At 47.3% G+C, this 18203-nt stretch overlaps 1 protein-coding gene and 1 pseudogene across 2 annotated transcripts in view; one reads left to right on the top strand and one right to left on the bottom strand.

The window, feature by feature from the left end:
* Nucleotides 1-13412, top strand: part of LOC143658985 (solute carrier family 41 member 3-like) — a 55914-nt gene extending 42502 nt beyond the window's left edge. Inside the window, 4 exon segments of the mRNA XM_077131464.1 lie at nucleotides 1761-1905; nucleotides 6283-6429; nucleotides 9950-10094; nucleotides 10540-13412. Coding sequence (XP_076987579.1) covers nucleotides 1761-1905; nucleotides 6283-6429; nucleotides 9950-10094; nucleotides 10540-10741 — 639 coding nt within the window. The 3' untranslated portion in view covers nucleotides 10742-13412.
* LOC143658983 (multiple C2 and transmembrane domain-containing protein 1-like) overlaps nucleotides 1-18203 on the bottom strand; it is a 484136-nt pseudogene that overhangs the window by 331988 nt on the left and 133945 nt on the right. The window lies entirely within an intron of this gene.

Here is an 18203-nt window from a genome sequence, read left to right as displayed (position 1 = left end):
AAATACCAATGTTTTATTAGTTATATATGTGGGAAATATTTTCTTCCAGCCTCCTGTCTTTGAACTTTGTGGTATCTCTTTCATTCTGGTAAAAGTCATAATTAGACCTGTAAATTTTACACATTTTCTTTATGAACTTTACATGTTGTATCTCTCAGGGGAGGCCTTTCCTACTTCAAGATCTTAAACATATTATCCTATATCTTTGGGTTTTTATCTTTAGTTATGTTTTTGTGTGAATGGTATAAAATATGGATACATTTTTTTCCCAAATGGATATCCAGTTTCTCTTACCCCTGCTAATTTGAAATGCCACCTATATCATAAAATTTTCATGCATCCACAAGTAAATTGCCATATATTAAATTTAAAATATTTACTTATTCAAAATTCTATTCCTTGAGTCCATTCTGTTCTACTGATCTATGTCACTATATTTCTGCCAATACTATACTGTTGCAGTGACTATACTTTAAGATATGTATTGATTATGGACACAGTAGATATCCCTTCTTTGATCTTCTTTTTCAAAATCTTCTTGGCTTTTCTTGCATACTTATTCATCCTCATCCTTGTGAAATTGAAAATTAGGTACCAAGAGTTGTGAAAAATCATGCTGGAACTTGGATTTACTTAAGTTAACTTGGAGAACAAATTTTCAACTCAAAATACTGTCTCTTGCCATTCATATAGATGGTAGAGCTCTTTGTTTTTTTAACCTTCTTTAGTCACATGTTTCCTTTTAGACATTTTGAATTAGAGGTACCAGTACTGATCCTCAGATCTGGGGTGTCTCATTACAGGCTATGGGTAGGAACAGAGATGTTGTAGTTGCCAGGAGAGAGAGTGGGGCATCAGCCTGGGAATAGATGGCTCCCATGGAAGAGAGTGCAGCAGAAGGCACACCCATGTGCAGGCCATGTGCAAAGGAAGGGTCAGCGAGAGGGACACAAAGGGCACAGAGAAGCCCTGGAGGCTGTGGCCGTGGGTCACGGAGTGTTTCCTGCGGAGTATAGTCAGTTGTGCAAGCTGCAATTTCATATAGAGCAATTTTGCCCAGAAAAGTTAAAGTAGAGCTATGAGAAAGAGATGGGGAAGCCCTTGATCAAGGACTGAGAAGACAATGAAGAGTTAGATTCCATGATGGAAGATGGTATTTTACAAGGGAACAAAGAAGAGAGCATTTGCAGGGGAAGTGTTTTAGTGAAATGGGTTGGCTTAACAATGGGATTTGATTAGCTTACAGTTTTGAGACTGAGAAAAATGTCCAAATCAAGGCATCCTCAAAGTGCTGCTTTCTTCCTGAACACTGACTGCCCTTGATCTAGGACTCCCCTGCCTTCTGGCAGAGCACATGGCAGCATGCGCTGTCTCTCTCTTCTCTCCCAGATTTCATGCTCTTGGCTTCTTGATCATGTGGCTTTTTCTCTCTGTGTTCATCCTGTTTATAAAGGACTCCAGTAAGAGGGGTATTTCACCTTAACTGAAGGACCTCATCAGAAGATTCTCCTTACAGTGGGTGCACACTCACAGGAATGGATTAACTTCAAGTACATGCTTTTCTGGGGTACATACAGCTTCAGGCCACCACAGGAGAGTTGTCTTTTCCTGAGGTTGAGGGGCCTTTAGCAGTCTTTAGAGTTGGGGAAGGGGGAGTGGCGAGCGGTCTGCCGACCCCTTGAGGCACCCAGTGAGTGGAAGGGAAGTGTGGCTGTGGCTCAGAGGAAACCTCGCCTTCACGTTGTCATCTCTGCCCTCAGGTGCATGCCATCATTGTGGGGCTCCTGGCTGCACTTGCTGCCCTCCTGTTGGGAGCTGTATCGCGGGAGGAGCTGGACTTGGTGGAGATGGGGCTGTTGTGTGCCAGCAGTGTCATCACAGCCTTCCTCGCTGCTTTCACCCTTGGTGAGCTGCTTTCACCCACCCACTGCCCTGCTCACCTCCACCTACCCGGCACATGTCCCTTCCCCTCAGGCTCTGCTTTTAGCACTCTGTAAAGGATGGGGCCACTCAGGGGGAACTTCCCATATCCTCTCCTGGGGTGAAGACCTACCAGCTGGCCCAGTGAGGATACAGTGAACCCGCTCCTTGGCAAGGTTTGGGTACCAGGGAGAGCTGCAGACTCTGCTCATTTAAGGCCCTGGGCCTTGACTCTGTAGATGCAGTAAGCAGGTCACCCTTTATTCATGCTGAGTCTGGGTAGCTTGAACCCAGAGGTTGGTTCACTCATTCACACATGCATCCACTCACTCTTTGGGGCTGACTGAGTGTGCATTCCAGGTGCCATGACAGTGTGTGGGGTCTGGGTATGGTGGTGAGCAGGCCTTGGCTTTTAGCTTAGATTTCATCCCTTCAGAGAGACTTTTCCTGGCCGCCTATTTGAAATTACTGTCTCCTCCTTTCCGATCTTGTCTTTTGTGTCCACTCTCTACCAAATCACTGTTTGCCTTTGAGTGTGCTTATGAAAGTTGGAAATCATCTGTGTCCATTTTTTGTCTTGCTAACCTGCTAAAATGTCATTTCCTTGAGAGCAGGGATCTGTGGTCTCCTATTCCATCCTGTCCTGCTTCTGTTGCAATATCTGGCACACAGTAGATGTGTAATAATAAATACCTGTAGAAGGCAAGAAGACAGAAATGTTAATAACCCTTGTCCTTGGGGAGCCTACATGCACTGTACAGGGAAACCACAGACCACATGCAGTTCAAGTCATGTGCCATTCATTCATTCATTCATTTGTGTCCCATGTTCATTATTTAATATTTATTATCTACCATGTGCCAGGCACTATTACAGGTGAACAATGATGAACAAAATGTACAAGTCTCCTCTTTGCTGATGTTTGTATTCTAGTGAGAAAGCAGATGTTGAATATCTGAGCATATAGGTTATTTCAGTTAAACAGCAAATGTCACCATTTTCATGAAGGCTTCTCTGATCAGCACTCTAGATTATCCACCATTCCCTGTTGTTCTAGTTTGCTAGCTGCCGGGATGCAGTATACCAGATACAGAATGGCTTTTAAAAAGGGGAATTTAATCAGATGCTAGTTTATATTTCCAAGACCGAGAAAATGTCCCAATTAAAACAAGTCTATAGAAATGTCCAATCTAAGGCATCCAGGTAAAGATATCTCAGTTCAAAAAGGCCAATGACATTCACAGTTTCTCTCTCAGGTGAGAAGGCACATGGCAAACATGGCATCCTCTGCTAGCTTTCTCTCCTGACTTCCTGTTTCATGAAGTTCCCCAGGAGACATTTTCTTTCTTCATCTCCAAAGGTTGCTGGCTGATGGACTCTGCTTCTCCTGGCTATGTCATTCTGCTCTGCTCTCTGAATCACACTCATTCTCCAAATGTTTCCTCTTTTATAGGACTTCAGAAACTAATCAAGATACAACCAAATGGATGGAGACATGTCGTCACCTAATTCAGCTTAACAGCCACTCTTGATTAAATTGCATCTCCAAGGAGATGATCTAATTACAGTTTCAAGCACAGTATTGAATAGGGATTATTCTGCCTTTATGAGACAGGATTTTGATAAAACATGGCTTTTCTAGGGTACATACATCCTTTCAAACCAGCATCCCCTGTCATGCTTCATCTTGGTTTCCTGTTTTATTTACTTCAAAATGCATTTGGTTTCTTATTTGTTTCCCCATGCCGCCAGTATGTTGCTGCAGGAGGAAAGAGCCTTATTTGTTATTTTTAGCACTTACAACATGGCCGGGCATATAACAAGTTCCCAAATGTTCACCTACATAATGACTTTCTTCTGCATCACTTCTGGAGCTCATCTGCATTGTGTCTGAGTCTCTTGCAGACCATGTGCCTTGCTTTTGCTCAATGTAAAAAAGAATGACTGATAACTTTGTAAACTGGACTTCTTTTTCTACTTCTGTTTCCCTATCTGATTGTCCACTAAATATCCAATGACGCCAACTCTCTGTGAGTTAAAGCTGGCAGTTGATTGGTGGCTTTTGTCTCCACCCAGGAAGCATATCAGCACATGCATGTGCTAGCACATAGGGTCAAGATGGAGAGTAAAGGCCTGAGAAATGAAGCTTGTGCAAAAGCCCCCTATCAGATTTACAAACTGAGCTTCCCTGTCCTGGAGGTTTGTTGAGGTCAAGCCCTCCTCGACTTCTGAATGCACACATGGGTGGTGGAGTACCATCATCCCGGGAAATCAAAGTATGGGGCAGGGTCAATGTGCCACACTGTCTTAGTCTGCCAGAGCTGCTGTGATGCGTGTCACACCATGGCTGGTGTGAGCAGCGAGAGTGAATTGACTCATGGTTTTAGAGGCCGGAGGCCCATGCACAGTGTTGGCAGTGTCCTGCCACCTTTTGTGGTCTAGGGTTCCAATGCCCTGTCCGTGGGACTCCTTGACATGCCTCTGCCTGCGTCACATGGCAGTGTCTTGTCTCCTCCTGGGGCTTTCCTCCAACTTGTGGCCTCTGTCTTCCAGCTTCCTCCTGTTTCTGGTGTCTGCTGAATGATGGCACCTGAGCGTCCTGTCTCTGTGGAGCCTGGAGCCTGCCACATGGAGCAGGACTCAGCCTGATTCTGTTTTCCTTCAACTGCAGTTGCCAGAAGGTCCTGCTGACAAATGGGTCACACCAAAGGAAGGCAGATGAGGCTAAGCACAATGTCTTTTGTTGGGGTCCATGAGGCAATGCACACATGCACCTTCCACACAAAAGGAACCCTAGTGGTTTGGGTGCATTTACATGAAACCAGGAAGTTTTGTCACCATCACTTAAATGGCACACAGTGAGTCACTAGCAACATTTCCAGACTTCCATATGTCTTTGGAATGCTACCATGTCCAGGCTCAGGATATTCGGCATAACATTGCTACTGAAAATAACAAAGTCTAATAATGATTCAATGGTCATTGTTCTTGTAGGGTCTCATATGGGATACCCTTCTTATCTCCTCCTTTTATGGATGCGTAAGCTGAGTCCCAGTGGTAGGGTGAAGCTCATCAGCCTGGACATAAGATTGTGTGGAAGTTTAGAGGGCCCTACAGGGGGTGTCTGGTCCATGCCTCGCTTCTGGCTTCTGAGAGGACTTGGCAGCAATCCTTGGTGTTTCTTGGCTTGTGGTATAGCTTAGTTTCTTCCTTCATCACCATGTGGCAATATTTGTTGTGTCCACCTGTTTCTTCTCTGCTTCCTATAGGGATACCAGTCACCCTGGGTGAGGGACCCACCCTCCTCCAGGGTCATTCATCTTAACCTGCTGAATTGCATTGGCAATGACCCTATTTCCAAATAAGGTCGCATTCTGAAGTAGTAGAGGTTAGGTCTTCAACATATCTTTTCAGGTTTCACAATTAAACCCATAAACATTAGGTAAAGTGTTAGCATACCAGTAACCAATATACAAAGAATCCTCTAGAATAACCAAATAAAACTCTCTTGCATTGAGTTCTCAGGCATGGGATACCATGCTAGAAGGCTTGACTGCAGCTGCTGGCCTTCCCGATACAGTCAGACAGAAAGTAGAACCTTGGGAGGTGTGGTGGCCTCTGAGATGCCCAATGCCTATCTGAGACCAATGGCTACTACCAGCAATGGCGGCTGCTGCAAGGGTGAGGCCTGTTCCCACACACGGGGTCCTTTGCAGGTGTCTGGGGCCAGGGACTCCCTTGTAGCCTTCCTGAGCTCTGCAGCCTAAGACACTTCCTCCTCACCTCCCTTCCTCTCTCTGTCACTCCCTGGGGCCTGACCTGCGTCCCTGTCTCATGGGCCCCCAGCTTCCTGATGCCCTTTCCATTTTTCCCTCCCAGGCGATGCCCCTCATGAATCTCTTACTTGGCTAATTGCATCTTGGTGTCTGTTTCTCAGAGTACCTGATGAACCTACTTTGTACCTTGGGTCGCCTGTTACCCAGAGGGTTTTGGAGCAGCCTTCAAAGCAGCATGGGGCTGTGAGAGCCATGTCTTTTTACAGGCAATTCGGGGCCTAAGGACCGCCTGGCCTGGTGGTCTTCCTGCTTTGCTGGAATGTCATCAGAGCCTTTGGGCTGCCTCTTGGCATGAGAGCCATGTCACAGGGTAGTGCCTCACTCCGCCAACCTTCTCAGCCCCCACATGGTGGGAGGAGCTCTGAAAGAGACAGGACAGCCTGGCTTCACGTCCGAGCTTGGAGGGGCAAGGCAAGTTAACTAGCAGCCTCATGACCACCTTCTAACCACGGCACCCTGTCAGTGTGGGTTGGTTTCTCAGAATTTGAGTCTCCTTTCTCTTTCTCCACCCCCACCCCCTCTGCAGGAACGTTGATGGTCTGCATAGTGATTGGTGCCCGAAAGCTTGGGGTCAACCCAGACAACATCGTGACACCCATTGCAGCCAGCCTGGGAGACCTCATCACACAGTCCATCCTGGCTTTGGTTAGCAGCTTCTTCTATAAACACAAAGGTGGGCAGGGCTCCCAAGAGGAGCACCAGCATGGCTGGGCAAGGCAGCATTAAAGTTGGGTACTGCTCCAACAGCAAGGAGCCTGAAGTATCATTTAACCCCAAATCTTTTTATAGAAGGAGAACCTGAGGCCACATGGCAGGTGGACGTATTCTACAGCAAGTGCCTCAAGCTCTCCAAGCTGTGTTCAGGGAGCGATAGACAACTCAGTTCTCTGCAAATATAGATTATTACTGTCAGCCTTTTGAACAGAGGAAACCAAGGAGGTCTGCAGAGGGCCTGAAGATAGGTGGGTGGCCTGGCCACCTGGTGTCCTCACAGGGTGGGTCTCTCCTTGGGGAAGCAGTTCCCCTGGGACGCATAGAAACCACCCAACGAGAAACATAAGAGCTGTGGGCAGCAGCAACTGCAGGATGTGCCCTCCCTGAAGGCAAGGGATGAGAGGAGCCTGGACCCCAGGAGGTGGTCTGGTGGTCAGTGGCAGAGGGAGTACTTGCATGGCCTTTCTCAGCTTTAGGCTGCAGTCAGGAAGCACCCCCAGCCAGTCACTTTATTGTCTCCAGGTTCTGGAAACCAAAAGCCTGAAATCAGGGTGTGGCCCTGCTCTCTCTGTGCCTGTAGGGAAGACTCTGTCCTGGGCCCCTCCAGCTTCTGGTTGCTCATATCTGTGGCAGTCCCTGGTTTGTAGACACATCTGCCTCTGTCCTCGTGTGGCACTTCCTCCCCAGTGCCTGTCTGTCTGTCTCTGTCCAGTTCTCTTCTTGTAGGGACACCAGTCATATTGGACCAGGGCACACTAATCCAGTTTGGCCTCATTTTAACTAATCACATATTCAAAGATCATGTTCCCAAATGTGGTCACATCCCCAAGACCGGGAGTGAGGACTTAGACATATCTTTTGGGGACCCAGTTCAACTTATATCAGGCCTTAACTCCACCATGGGCCTGATCTTCCTTTCTCTCCTGTGCTGGGCAGGCGGCACAACTCTAGTGCAGAGGATTTTCCCCTTGCTGGGTTTCTGCAGCTGACCACCCCTCCTGAGTGCCACACTTTTGCACACACCTTGTCATTTCAGAGCCTCAGATACCTGTGGGTGGGCACCAAGAACATCACAAACAGGGATGAATACAGTAGGGTGTGGTGGGACTTGTGGTGATGTTCAGTGGAATGAAATGCCCAAGCTAAAGCAAACAGCCAGCGAGACTCCAATTTATTGTTGCCATGTGGAAATATGGACCCAGTGACTTTTGAAACCCACGAGTTTTTAAGTGTTGGCAAGTCAAGCAAATGACACAACTCTGGTTTATTGCTCAACAGTACAAGGACCCTTTCCGTCCCAGCACTGGGGTGTCTCATTGCCGTCCTTGGTGTTGCTTCCTGTTTTAGTTCCCTTGGCTGCTCAAGCAAGGGCCATGCCGTGGGTAGGTTTAAAGAAAAGGGTTTTAATAACTCCTGGTTTTGAGACTAAGTGGAAGTTCAAATCAGGGGTCATCAAGGCACCTTTCTTTCTGAAGGCTGGCATTCTGGGGCTGGCAGCTGATGAAGCTGACGACACCTCTCCTGGCCTCTCCATTGTCTTCTGGTTCTGTTGAATTCCAGCTTCTTGCTTCCCATTGCTTTCTCTCTGTCTGTCTGGGTTTCATTTTATTTAGAGAGACTCCAGTAATAGTATGAAGACCCATCCTAGGCCATGCTCTAACTGAAGTCACCTCATTAAAGGTCCTTCTTAGAATGGGTTCACACCCACATGAGTGGGTTATGTTTATGGGCATGTTTTTCTGGGGTATGTACAGCTCTAAGTCACTATACTTGCCTTAATGATACTTAGCAGTTGGAAATATCTGGAAGATTCTCAGAGTTCAGGTAAGTGGCAATGAAGATCTAGGGAGTAGAATGAGATGAATTAATTTTATTTTTAAACCAAACTGAATTTAAAACAAGAACATTCATGTGGGTGTCAATTATTTGAGCTATCTTTGCAAAATAAATGAGTTACTTGCCTCTGTGGGCCCTTCCCCTTTGCTTCCTCCTGAAACGTGTATTTTAACACAAGACTTATTAGACATTAGCTCATTGTCTGATTGTCCAGAGCTCTGATTAGGCTATGACCTTCTCTCTGCACTGAAGTGAGTCAGTGGACCTGTGGCCCCTATTGGGTAACTCTGGTCTGAGTGGGTGGATGAACAGCTGACTCTACCACCCCTCTGGTGGTCAGGCTTGCCGAGTAGGTGGGGAGATGAGCTACATATAGAGGAAATATCCCATTACAGTGCTTGGGACAATGTGAGCTGCAACTATGTCTTTAGGGCCTTGTGAGTAGCCCTGTGAAAACGGGGCTCGAATCAAAAGTGTCCTGTAAGTCAAGGCTCCTATGGGCTGCTGCTTCTCTGAGAAGACAGGTCTCCTCCTGTCTTCTGCAATGGTGTACAGTGCTCAGCCATTTCTACCATGAAATCTTTTGTTTCTAGCTTGATTTGGGCACCTGTTCCTTCCAGTTGTCCATGACGATGGGCTTCCCCTGTGGCCAAGAAGTTGACTATAATGTTTGGTGCAGGGAAGGGCACAAGAACACGAGGGAGATGTTCGCGGTGATCCTGGCCCTGAGAAACGGGATGTGGGACACACACCTGTGCCTGGACCCTGAGTGTTGGGGCCAAGACAGCAAGTGGCTACTTGGCAGAAAGGGTGTAAACTGTCCTCAACACTGTGCTCTGAAGGGTGGGGCTGGGGTGAGATGGCCCTTCTAGAGGAGGCCAGTACCAGGAAGATGCTCTCTTGTTCTGTGTCTGGAAGGTGAACTCACATGTACACTACGAGATAGTAAGGCGGGAAGAAACCTGGCACCCACATGTAGGCCTGAATGTGCCAGGAGCCATCTCGATTCACAGTGAGGCTGACCTAACCTCAGGTTCATCTTACTGGTTACAGAGGTCACTACGAGGCCGGCTGTGGCCAGTGCAAAACAGAGGCCCAGGAGCCTGGAGATCACATGGGACTGGGCCTTCTCAGGGAGCAGGGCTGGAGGTCATAGTCTCAATGCTGGCTGTACACCAATCGTGGCTGTAGCCCTGACCTCACTGCCTTACTAGCTGTGTGTCCTGGGAGGGTCACCTCCTGAAGCTTCTGTTTCTGCACGTTGCCTCTCGGTGGGGTCGTTGAGAAGATGAAATGAGATCACATGTGTTAAGTGCTTAGCGCAGTGCTGCCACAGAGTCTGCATCCCATACATGGTATCGTTAACAAGAATAACAGCAGTAAGGCGGGGTGGAGAGAGAGAAGAGGCAAAATCGCCAAGCTTCAGAGATCCAAAGTGAATGTGGCAGGAATTCACGACAGGAGCTTCTCCACTTGTACAAGGGGATGGTGAAAGTCCTCTCACAGTCGGGGAAGACAGCCCACCCTACCCTCAGCCCTCTGGTGCCCTTCCTTGGTCCCCACAACCCAGACCAGGCCGGGGCATGCCCCTCTCCAAATCCTCTGGCCAGGCCAGCATAAGCTGTGTATTCCTTTCTTCCCAGACACGTGGTATCTGGCGCCACTGGTGTGTGCTGGCTTCATTGCTCTGATCCCACTGGGGGTCGTCATTGGCCAGCAGAGCCCACCGGTCATGAGGGTCCTGAAGTTCGGGTGGTTCCCCATCATCCTGGCCATGCTCATCAGCAGGTGAGCAGGAGAGCAAGGCCACTGCCCCTTCTCTCTCTCCCTCCCCCAGCCCAGCTGCGGTCATGGGGGGGGGGGGAAACACAGGGTCACCCGTGCGACTCCTCACTAGCTCCCAGTACTAGCAGAGTAGTCCCACTGTGCTTTTCTCTTTCAATGAGTACCTTGCCTCTCTCCATTCTAAAAGAGGCAATTCTGTTTACTGTGACCAGTGTAACAGCTTTCCAGGAAGAGTCAAAATGGGGAAAGTCAGATGAGTCCACTGTCCCACAGCTCATGGGCATGTGGTGTGACTGTCACAGCTCGTGGACATGTGGATTTTGTGTAGGGAAGGCAAGTGGGGGCCAAGGCTGGCAGACAGCGTGATGGGGCAATGTGCACAGAAAGGGTTTAAAAGGCTGCTCGAATTGTAGCCTTGCTCAGCCCTAACACCGTCTGCTCTCTGCAGTTTCGGAGGGCTCATCTTGAGCAGAACCATCTCTGGACAGCAATAACAAGGCATGGCCATATTCACTCCCGTTATCTGTGGTGGGTACCTGAGTGACCGCCATGCGCCCAGGGTCCCTGAGCAGGGCCAGTTCCCAGGTCAGTGCCGAACTACCCAGCAAGGACTCTGGGCTCTGGCTCAGACCCTCAGAGGCGGACTTTGAAGCCGAGCCACAGGCCAGCCATGTGGGCACGACGGGCAGGATTTTCCCAGATGGAAGGAGTCCTGGAGCTCGTCAGCGCCACCTGACCCGAGCTTCCTAGAAAGAGCTGAGTCCTAAGACTTCAAGACACATGGTGTGGAGAGTTTAACCCAGAATTTGCTGGCGGTCTGCCGGCTGAGTGTGGCCTCAGAACTGGTTGTTCGGCTCTCACGCTTCTTGTTATTTTGTTTTGTTTTTAACCTTTTATTTTGAAATACTTTCCTACTTCCAAGACAGTTACAAAAATAACAGAAACACTATACATGGACTCGAACACACCCTACCCCCAGATCCACCTGCTTTAACATTTTGCCACGTTTGCTGTACTAGTCTATCCATAAATGCATCTGTTTTTTATCAATCCAGTTTCTGGTCTCGAGTGCAGGCTCTGCACATGATGCTCTTGAACAATTTTGCTGCCATGGACGTTTTCTAAAAGAATATTAAATCATGTGACAACCCTCAGTGCAGTTATCAAATTCAAGAAATTTAATACAAACATAGTTTTACAGTGATATTCCAGTTTTTTTGTGTTTAGTAATGTCCCTTTGAGCCTTTCTCCTCCCTTGTCAGAGCCCATCTGGGATCATGTGTTGCATTTAATTGTCACTGTCTCTTTACCTTTTTCTTTCCAGGGCATCACAGACAGATTGGACCAAACATATGCTCTGAGTATATGATGAGGGTCACTCTGCTTTGTCCAGAGCCAGGATGGGGCCCCAGAGAGGCTCAGGCCAGCTCCTGCTGAGCTGGGGAGGGTGGGCAGCCGGGGCCATGGGGTCTCTGATGCTGTTCCTTTTGTGATGCAGCCCTCACCCTTTACTGCAGTCCTCTGACTGCTTTCTGGCACTTTGAAAAAGATGCTTCTGGCCCGTTCTTGCTGCTCACTGGTGGCATCTGTGGGGTGCAGAGCCCTGAAGCTTCTCTTTTGGCCGTCTTGATAGGGCACATTTATTTTCATTTTAAATTTAAATTTATTAATGTCATTTAAAAATCAGACCTTTAACCATAAAACTCTTGATTTCTGCATTCTTCCTAGAAATTAGAGGCATGACAATATTGGGTTTACAGCCCGGGTTTGCAGCAGTCAGCTAGAGTGTAGCATCGGTTGTGTCCAGCCCTCCTTGAGATAGGACTTGTGTTTTCTGGTTTGTCTCACTCCCCCACCTCCTGCTACCTTACAACTGACCCCTTGCATGTTGTCTTTTAGGTCTAGACCTTGGAGGCATTTGCTTCAGTGGCCTCTGTTTTATGATCAAAGCTTGAATTTATGCCTGGTTTATTGTCAGGTTCTGAAGATGGGCTGGGCCAGTGTGGAGAGGTTCAGGCCTGCGCCAGTGGGATGCAAAAGTAGGCTTCTGACAAGCTTGGGTGTCACTGTGTCCCCAGCACCCCGGCTTTTGGGGGCCTGGCCTGGGTTCCCCACATCAGTGGGTCACCCGGCAGTCTGGTCCCCAGGGCCACCTGCAGCATCCACAGCCATGGCCGAGCTTCGTCTCTTGGCATCTCAGCTGCTTCAGGCCAAGAAGGCAGTAGGAATGAGCTGAGCAGGCAGGGCGCAGGGCAGGAGGGAACAGTGGGGTCCTGCTGCCCAAAGTGCAGACATGCCACTACTTTGTGGACACAGAGCTGCTTTGTTCACAGAAGCCAGAAAACTGGGTTTTATCTCAGAATGCCTAATCTGTGGATGCTGCTAATTAGCTTAGGTTCTTTTCATTTTTCTTTTTAAATCAAGTGCATGCCTAACAAGGCAGGTGTGTGACAGTTCTATGGACAGGTCCCTCTGCGTCAGCCCACAGCTGGCTTTCTAACCCTGGAGGTTCTGCTGTGAGTCTTGCCCATTAGAGAGTGTTCTCCCTGAGGCTGAGGAAACACAGCGGACAGCCCCCATCCCCTTTCAGCCACCCTGCAGAGGAGAATAGCCTGAACCCTTTTCCACCCTCCATGGAAGCCTGGAGCCTCCTTCAGTGAATTTCAGGGAGGTGCATGCACACGTGGTTTTCTTGGACTCGTGCTTTTGCTTGTGGGTTCTGTCAGTTTTAGGCTTTATTGCTCCATCCATGACCTCACTTTCCCAAGAGTCCCCCAAAAAATGCCCCTCCTTGTGCGGCCCCAGGCATCTCTGGGTGTGGGAGATAGAGTAAAAAAATGTCTTTTCTCAAAAGCTCTTTAGGGCACCCAGCCAAGAGCGCACCTGACTGGACAGTCCTGTTACCGGTTGGTCATTTTCTCCCTTCTCCCCTTTCTTCCCTGCTCCTCCCCACGCATTCCTTCCCTAGCCTACTTTTCAGTGAAAAATCCTTTTCATTTTCTCCAGGATTCCAGCTTCAACATCGTTAAGTCTGGTTCCTGTTGACACCTTGACCTTGAGGTCTGACTGTCACCACAGTGGCTCATGAAGCTGTTTTCCCATCCACTCTGCTCTCCTCCTCACCCTTGGTCCCCGTGTTTCCTCCTTCCTTTCCACTCTGTCGGCTGTTGAGGTGATGTGGCCTGTACACCACCCAGGTGAGGTCTGGGCCACCTTTGCTTGGTCCCAAGGGTGCTCTGTATCCGGTGGGAGGAGAGGAAAAGGTCACGGCTCAGTCAGTCCCAGCAGGCTTCCTGGAGGAAGTGAGTGTCAAGTAACGGCTGCCACCTCCTCCTAGGTGTTGGTGGCAACCCGGTGGCCATTCAGACCAGCCAGATCTCAACCCACCTGCACATCTGTGGCACACCTGGGGTCCTGCCCCTCCTGATGAAGAGATTCTGGCCTAACCCATGCTCCCTTTTCTGTGCCTCAGGTAGGTCTTGCGTCTTCCAGGGCTACGTGGCCATTTCTTTGAGTGAGCAAAAGCTGAAGTCACCGGATTCTGCTGTGTGTGGCCAGTGAGGCCCTCGTCAGGGACCCCTCCAGGCACCAGCTTCTCACAGAGACCTCAGCCCCCCAGCCCTCCCTTGTCTTCATTCATGCACTCAAGAAATATTTATTGAATCTCTACCAAGTACAGATACATGGTGGTGGAAAGAGAAAGTTGACTTTTTGTCCCCATGGGCTCCATGATCTAGAACAGCAGATAAAAAAACCAATGAAACAAGTAATTGCAAACTGTGATACAGTCTAAAAGGCAAAGGCACAAAGTACAATTAAAAAGAGTTACAGGAGACCCTTAGGCTGGGGTGGACATTACTCCCTGAGGGTGAGCTGGCCATAGGGAAGCCTGGGCAAAGGCCCCCTGGCAGGAAGGAGCTGCCAGGTCTGAGGGACTGAATGGCCAGTGAGACTGAGCTGAAGGAGCAGGGAGAGAAGGAGGGAAGCAGGATCAGAGAGGTCGGAAGGCGCTGAGCATGTGAGGCCTTGAAACTTGAGGAAAGCAGGCTGGATGCTATTCTGACATCCGTGGGAAGCCTCTGGAGACGTTTTATCTTTTTATTGAAGGGTATGCTTGGTGGTAGCAGGGGTGTGAGTCACATCTCATAGAATGGGGGCACCCGAGGAGAACTTGGGGGTCGCCAGTCCCCCACTGTGGACAGGAGTGGGAGGCCAAGCATGGGGCTGGGGCTTCCCAGCTCCTGCTGTATGGCCTCCTGGTGGGGAGCCCCAGGGCCTGATGCTCTTGGGGTAATTGTGGCTCTGGGTACGTGCGATTGGGCCACTTCGAGTTGGTGAGGTTTCCTCAGTGGTAGAGATCTGCCCTGCAGTGTGTCCAAGTATCAGAGGAGATGTGGTGTCTTGTCTGCTATAGAAGGAGGCACTGTCAATGCCACATCCCTTCCCTGAAGGTCTTACAGAATTGACCTCATCGGCTGGCCTTGCCTCGCAGGATGCCAGAGGAGCCAGAAAGTACAGCTTTCTTCAGCCCCAGCTTCCTCAAAAACAGGGCAAGGCCTTTACCAGGGACTGGACCTTGCGTTTTCCAGGAAGGGCTGTGATTTAAACAAAAACATCTTCAGGGAGAGAGACAAGGTGGGACCCTAAGCAAAGGAAAGGCTCTGTGAGAGAAGCTTGCCATATTTAGATTTCAAGTAAAATTGGGCAGTAGAGTAGAGTAATGGTGAGGGATCAGAAGTGGGAGTCAGATCGAGAAGTCTCTTGTTGCCTGATAAAGTCATTTAGGTTGCGTTGCTTGGGAAATGGGCATGCCATTGAATCATTTTAAGCTGAGGTCTGTCAGAAGGACCTGTGCTCACTTGAAAGCCTGCTGCAGTGTTGAGCGATGTTTCTCACAGCTCTAGCATGCCTAGGAATCTTTGGGGGGCTTGTTAAATATAGATTCCTGGGCCCCATTCTCAGAGATTCTGATTCAGCAAGTCTGGTGTGGGGCCTGAGAATTTACATTTCTCCCAAGTTCCCAGGTGGTGGCAAAGCTACAGGTCCATGGACTATACTTAGTAGCGCTGGTGTAGAGGCCAGTGAGGGACAGAAGGGAAAAGAGAGGACAAAGGCTGCATGACCAGCTGGTTCAGCAAAGGCCATGCCTATGAGGGTAGAGAGGAAGGGACTTGAAAAGATGGAGTGTTCCATAGAAGGAACTCAGGAAAGAGTCAGGCTGGGGCTCAAAGCAGAGAGCTAACAGAGAAGGAGGAAGCAGAGGGGATGAGTGGAAACCAGAGGGATGTGTACATGGGGCCCAGGGAGTCAGGACTAGTCTCAGACTGGAGGTGTGATGTGTCTCCAAAGCATTGTTTAGGGCAATGCCTGATGAGTGGATGAGCTAAAGGTGCTCTTGAAGTAACTAGCAGGAGCCTACTTGATGCCAAACCCTCCTCTGAGTCCCCGGGGATGATAGAGAATGAGTGAAAGATGCTTTTCTGGATCTCATAGTTCATGGAAACTGATCATTGCCCTACATAATTCTTTTATTTTTTTATTAGAGCTGTTGTATGCTTAAGGAAAAATCATGCATAAAATATGGAGATCCCGTATACTACCCTACTATTAGCACCTGGCATTAATGTGGTACCTTTGCTACAATGGAAAGAATAATTGTACTATTATCTAGTCCATGGATTATCGGGCTCATTGTATATGCTGTACAGTCCTATATTATTGCTTTGTTTTAATTTTTATTATAGTAATATGTACAACCTTAAATTTCCCTTTAATCACCCTAATTATTAATTGATAGAATTAAGTGAGGAAGATTGGGTACAGACTGAGGGCAGGGATCAATAAACTGGATTATTTCAGTTTTGGAAGCATTAATCCATCTGTTCAATCTCTGATTGAACAAATATTTATATGACTGTGGGCAAAATATTTTTTTTAATATTTTTATTGAGATATCTTCACACATATATAGTCCAACCATATTATACAATCAGTGGTCACAATATCATCACTTAGTTGTGTATTCATCACCAGGATCATTTTTCTAACATTTGCATCTCTCCAGAAAAAGAAATGAAAAAACAACAACTCATATCTCATACCCCTTACCCCTACCTCCCATTGGCCACCAATATTTCAATCTATCCAATTTTTTACCCCTTATTCACCCTATTATTTATTTATTTTTTGTCCATATATTTTTACTTATCTGTCCATATGCTGGATAAAAGGAACTGCAGACACAAGGTTTTCATAATCACACAGTCACACTGTAAAAGCTATCATTATACAATCATCTTCAAGAGTCAAGGCTACTGGAACACAACTCTACAGTTTTGGGTACTTCCCTCTAGCCACTCCAATACACCATAAACTAAAAAGGAATATCTATATAATGCATAAGAATAACATCCAGGATAACCTCTCGACTCTGTTTGAAATCTCTCAGCCACCGACACTTTATTTTGTCTCATTTCTCTCTCCCCCCTTGTGGTCAAGAAGGGCTTTCTCAATCCCTTGATACTGAATCCCAGCTCATCCCCAAGAGTCATATCCCATATAGTGAGGAGGACAGTGAGTTCACCTGCTGAGTTCACTTAAAGAGAGTGTTAACAAAAGTATTAACCTCTCTGTGCTTCAATTGCAAAATTGGTATGATAATAGTATTTACCTCAAACTGTTAAAAATCAGGATCAAATGAGGGAAAATGTATAAAATTACTTAAAACTATGGCTGGCATAGTGTAAATGGTATATAAGTATGAGTAGTTTATCATCGTGATCACGTAGCAATGGACACATGAATAAAATACACAGTGTCTCAGCTCTTTTGGAGTGTGTGTTCTCTTGTCCATTTCATAATGGAATACCATAGAGTCTCTAAAAAAATCTTATAGAAGAAACAAATTATCTCAGTTTGCTAAAGCTACTGGAATGCATTATACCAGAAATGGATTGGCTTTTGCAATGGGGAATGTCATGGTCAGGTTCATGTTTCAACTTGGCCAGGTGGTAGTACCTGTTTGTCTGGTTGGGCAAGTGGTGGTCTGTCTGTTGCAATGAGGACATTTCATAAAATTAAATCATGATCACATAGGCTGCATTCACATCTGAATCCATTTGTAATCAGCAAAGGGGAGTGTCTTCTGCAAGGAGTGATGCTTAATCTAATCACTGGAAGCCTTTTAAGGAGGATTCAGAAGAGACAGGTGCCATTCCTGCTTTGGCTGGTGAGCCTGTCCTGTGGAGTTCATCTAGACCCTCCATTGGAGTCATCAGCTTCCTAGCCTGCCCTGGGGATTTTGGACTCTATGTTCCCATGGTTATGTGAGACACTTTTATGAATTTTATATTTATGGATATTTCTTGTTTATTCTGTTTCTCTAGAGAACCCTGACTAATACAACTTGGTACCAGGAGTGGTTCTTAAGAAACAGGATCATAAAATGTGTTTTTATGAATGGTTTTCTACTCTGACTGGACTCAAAGGCACTAAGGACTCTGATTCCTTTAATCAGAATGACACTGCCAGTCCATGGGGTGAGTTGGCAAAAGAGATAGTCAAAATATCACCATTTGATTCTCCTAATTCTTCACTTGAAAGAAGTCAGGCTCTGAGGATAATGTTTTTGACACCTTTGCAGAGTTTTGTGGAAATATGAGGTATAGAGATGTTGGCTGGTTTTGGTTGGAATGCTGTATACATTAATGAGTGAAAGGGATTGGCTTAAGGCTTCAAATGAGAAGCTTAAGTGCTGTCTGACAGAGTAAATGTTTCTATGAATTGTCTGAAGGAAAATCTTATTTCCTGTAGCCATAGACTTGAGATCTCTGAAAACCAGGCTCAGAATCTTATTGTCAGAGTAGCAACTTTAAAGTGTAAACTGAAATCTCAATCTTGCATGGTGTCTGCTGTTAAAGTGAGTGCATTGATAGGAAAGGAGTGGGACCCTGAAAAATGCGATGGTGACATATGGATTGATGATGATGTCAGGGGTGAGGTTGAAACCCTAGATCATGCTGAATCTTCTCTAGATAACCCTGTAGTAGTTTGCCCTGAGGACATAACTGCCCCACCTTCAGCCTACCTTGAGGAGTTGACCACCCAACTTCC

Source organism: Tamandua tetradactyla, chromosome 16, assembly GCF_023851605.1.
Source record: "Tamandua tetradactyla isolate mTamTet1 chromosome 16, mTamTet1.pri, whole genome shotgun sequence".
NCBI lineage: Eukaryota > Metazoa > Chordata > Mammalia > Pilosa > Myrmecophagidae > Tamandua > Tamandua tetradactyla.
This window is presented reverse-complemented; position numbering and strand designations above follow the sequence as displayed.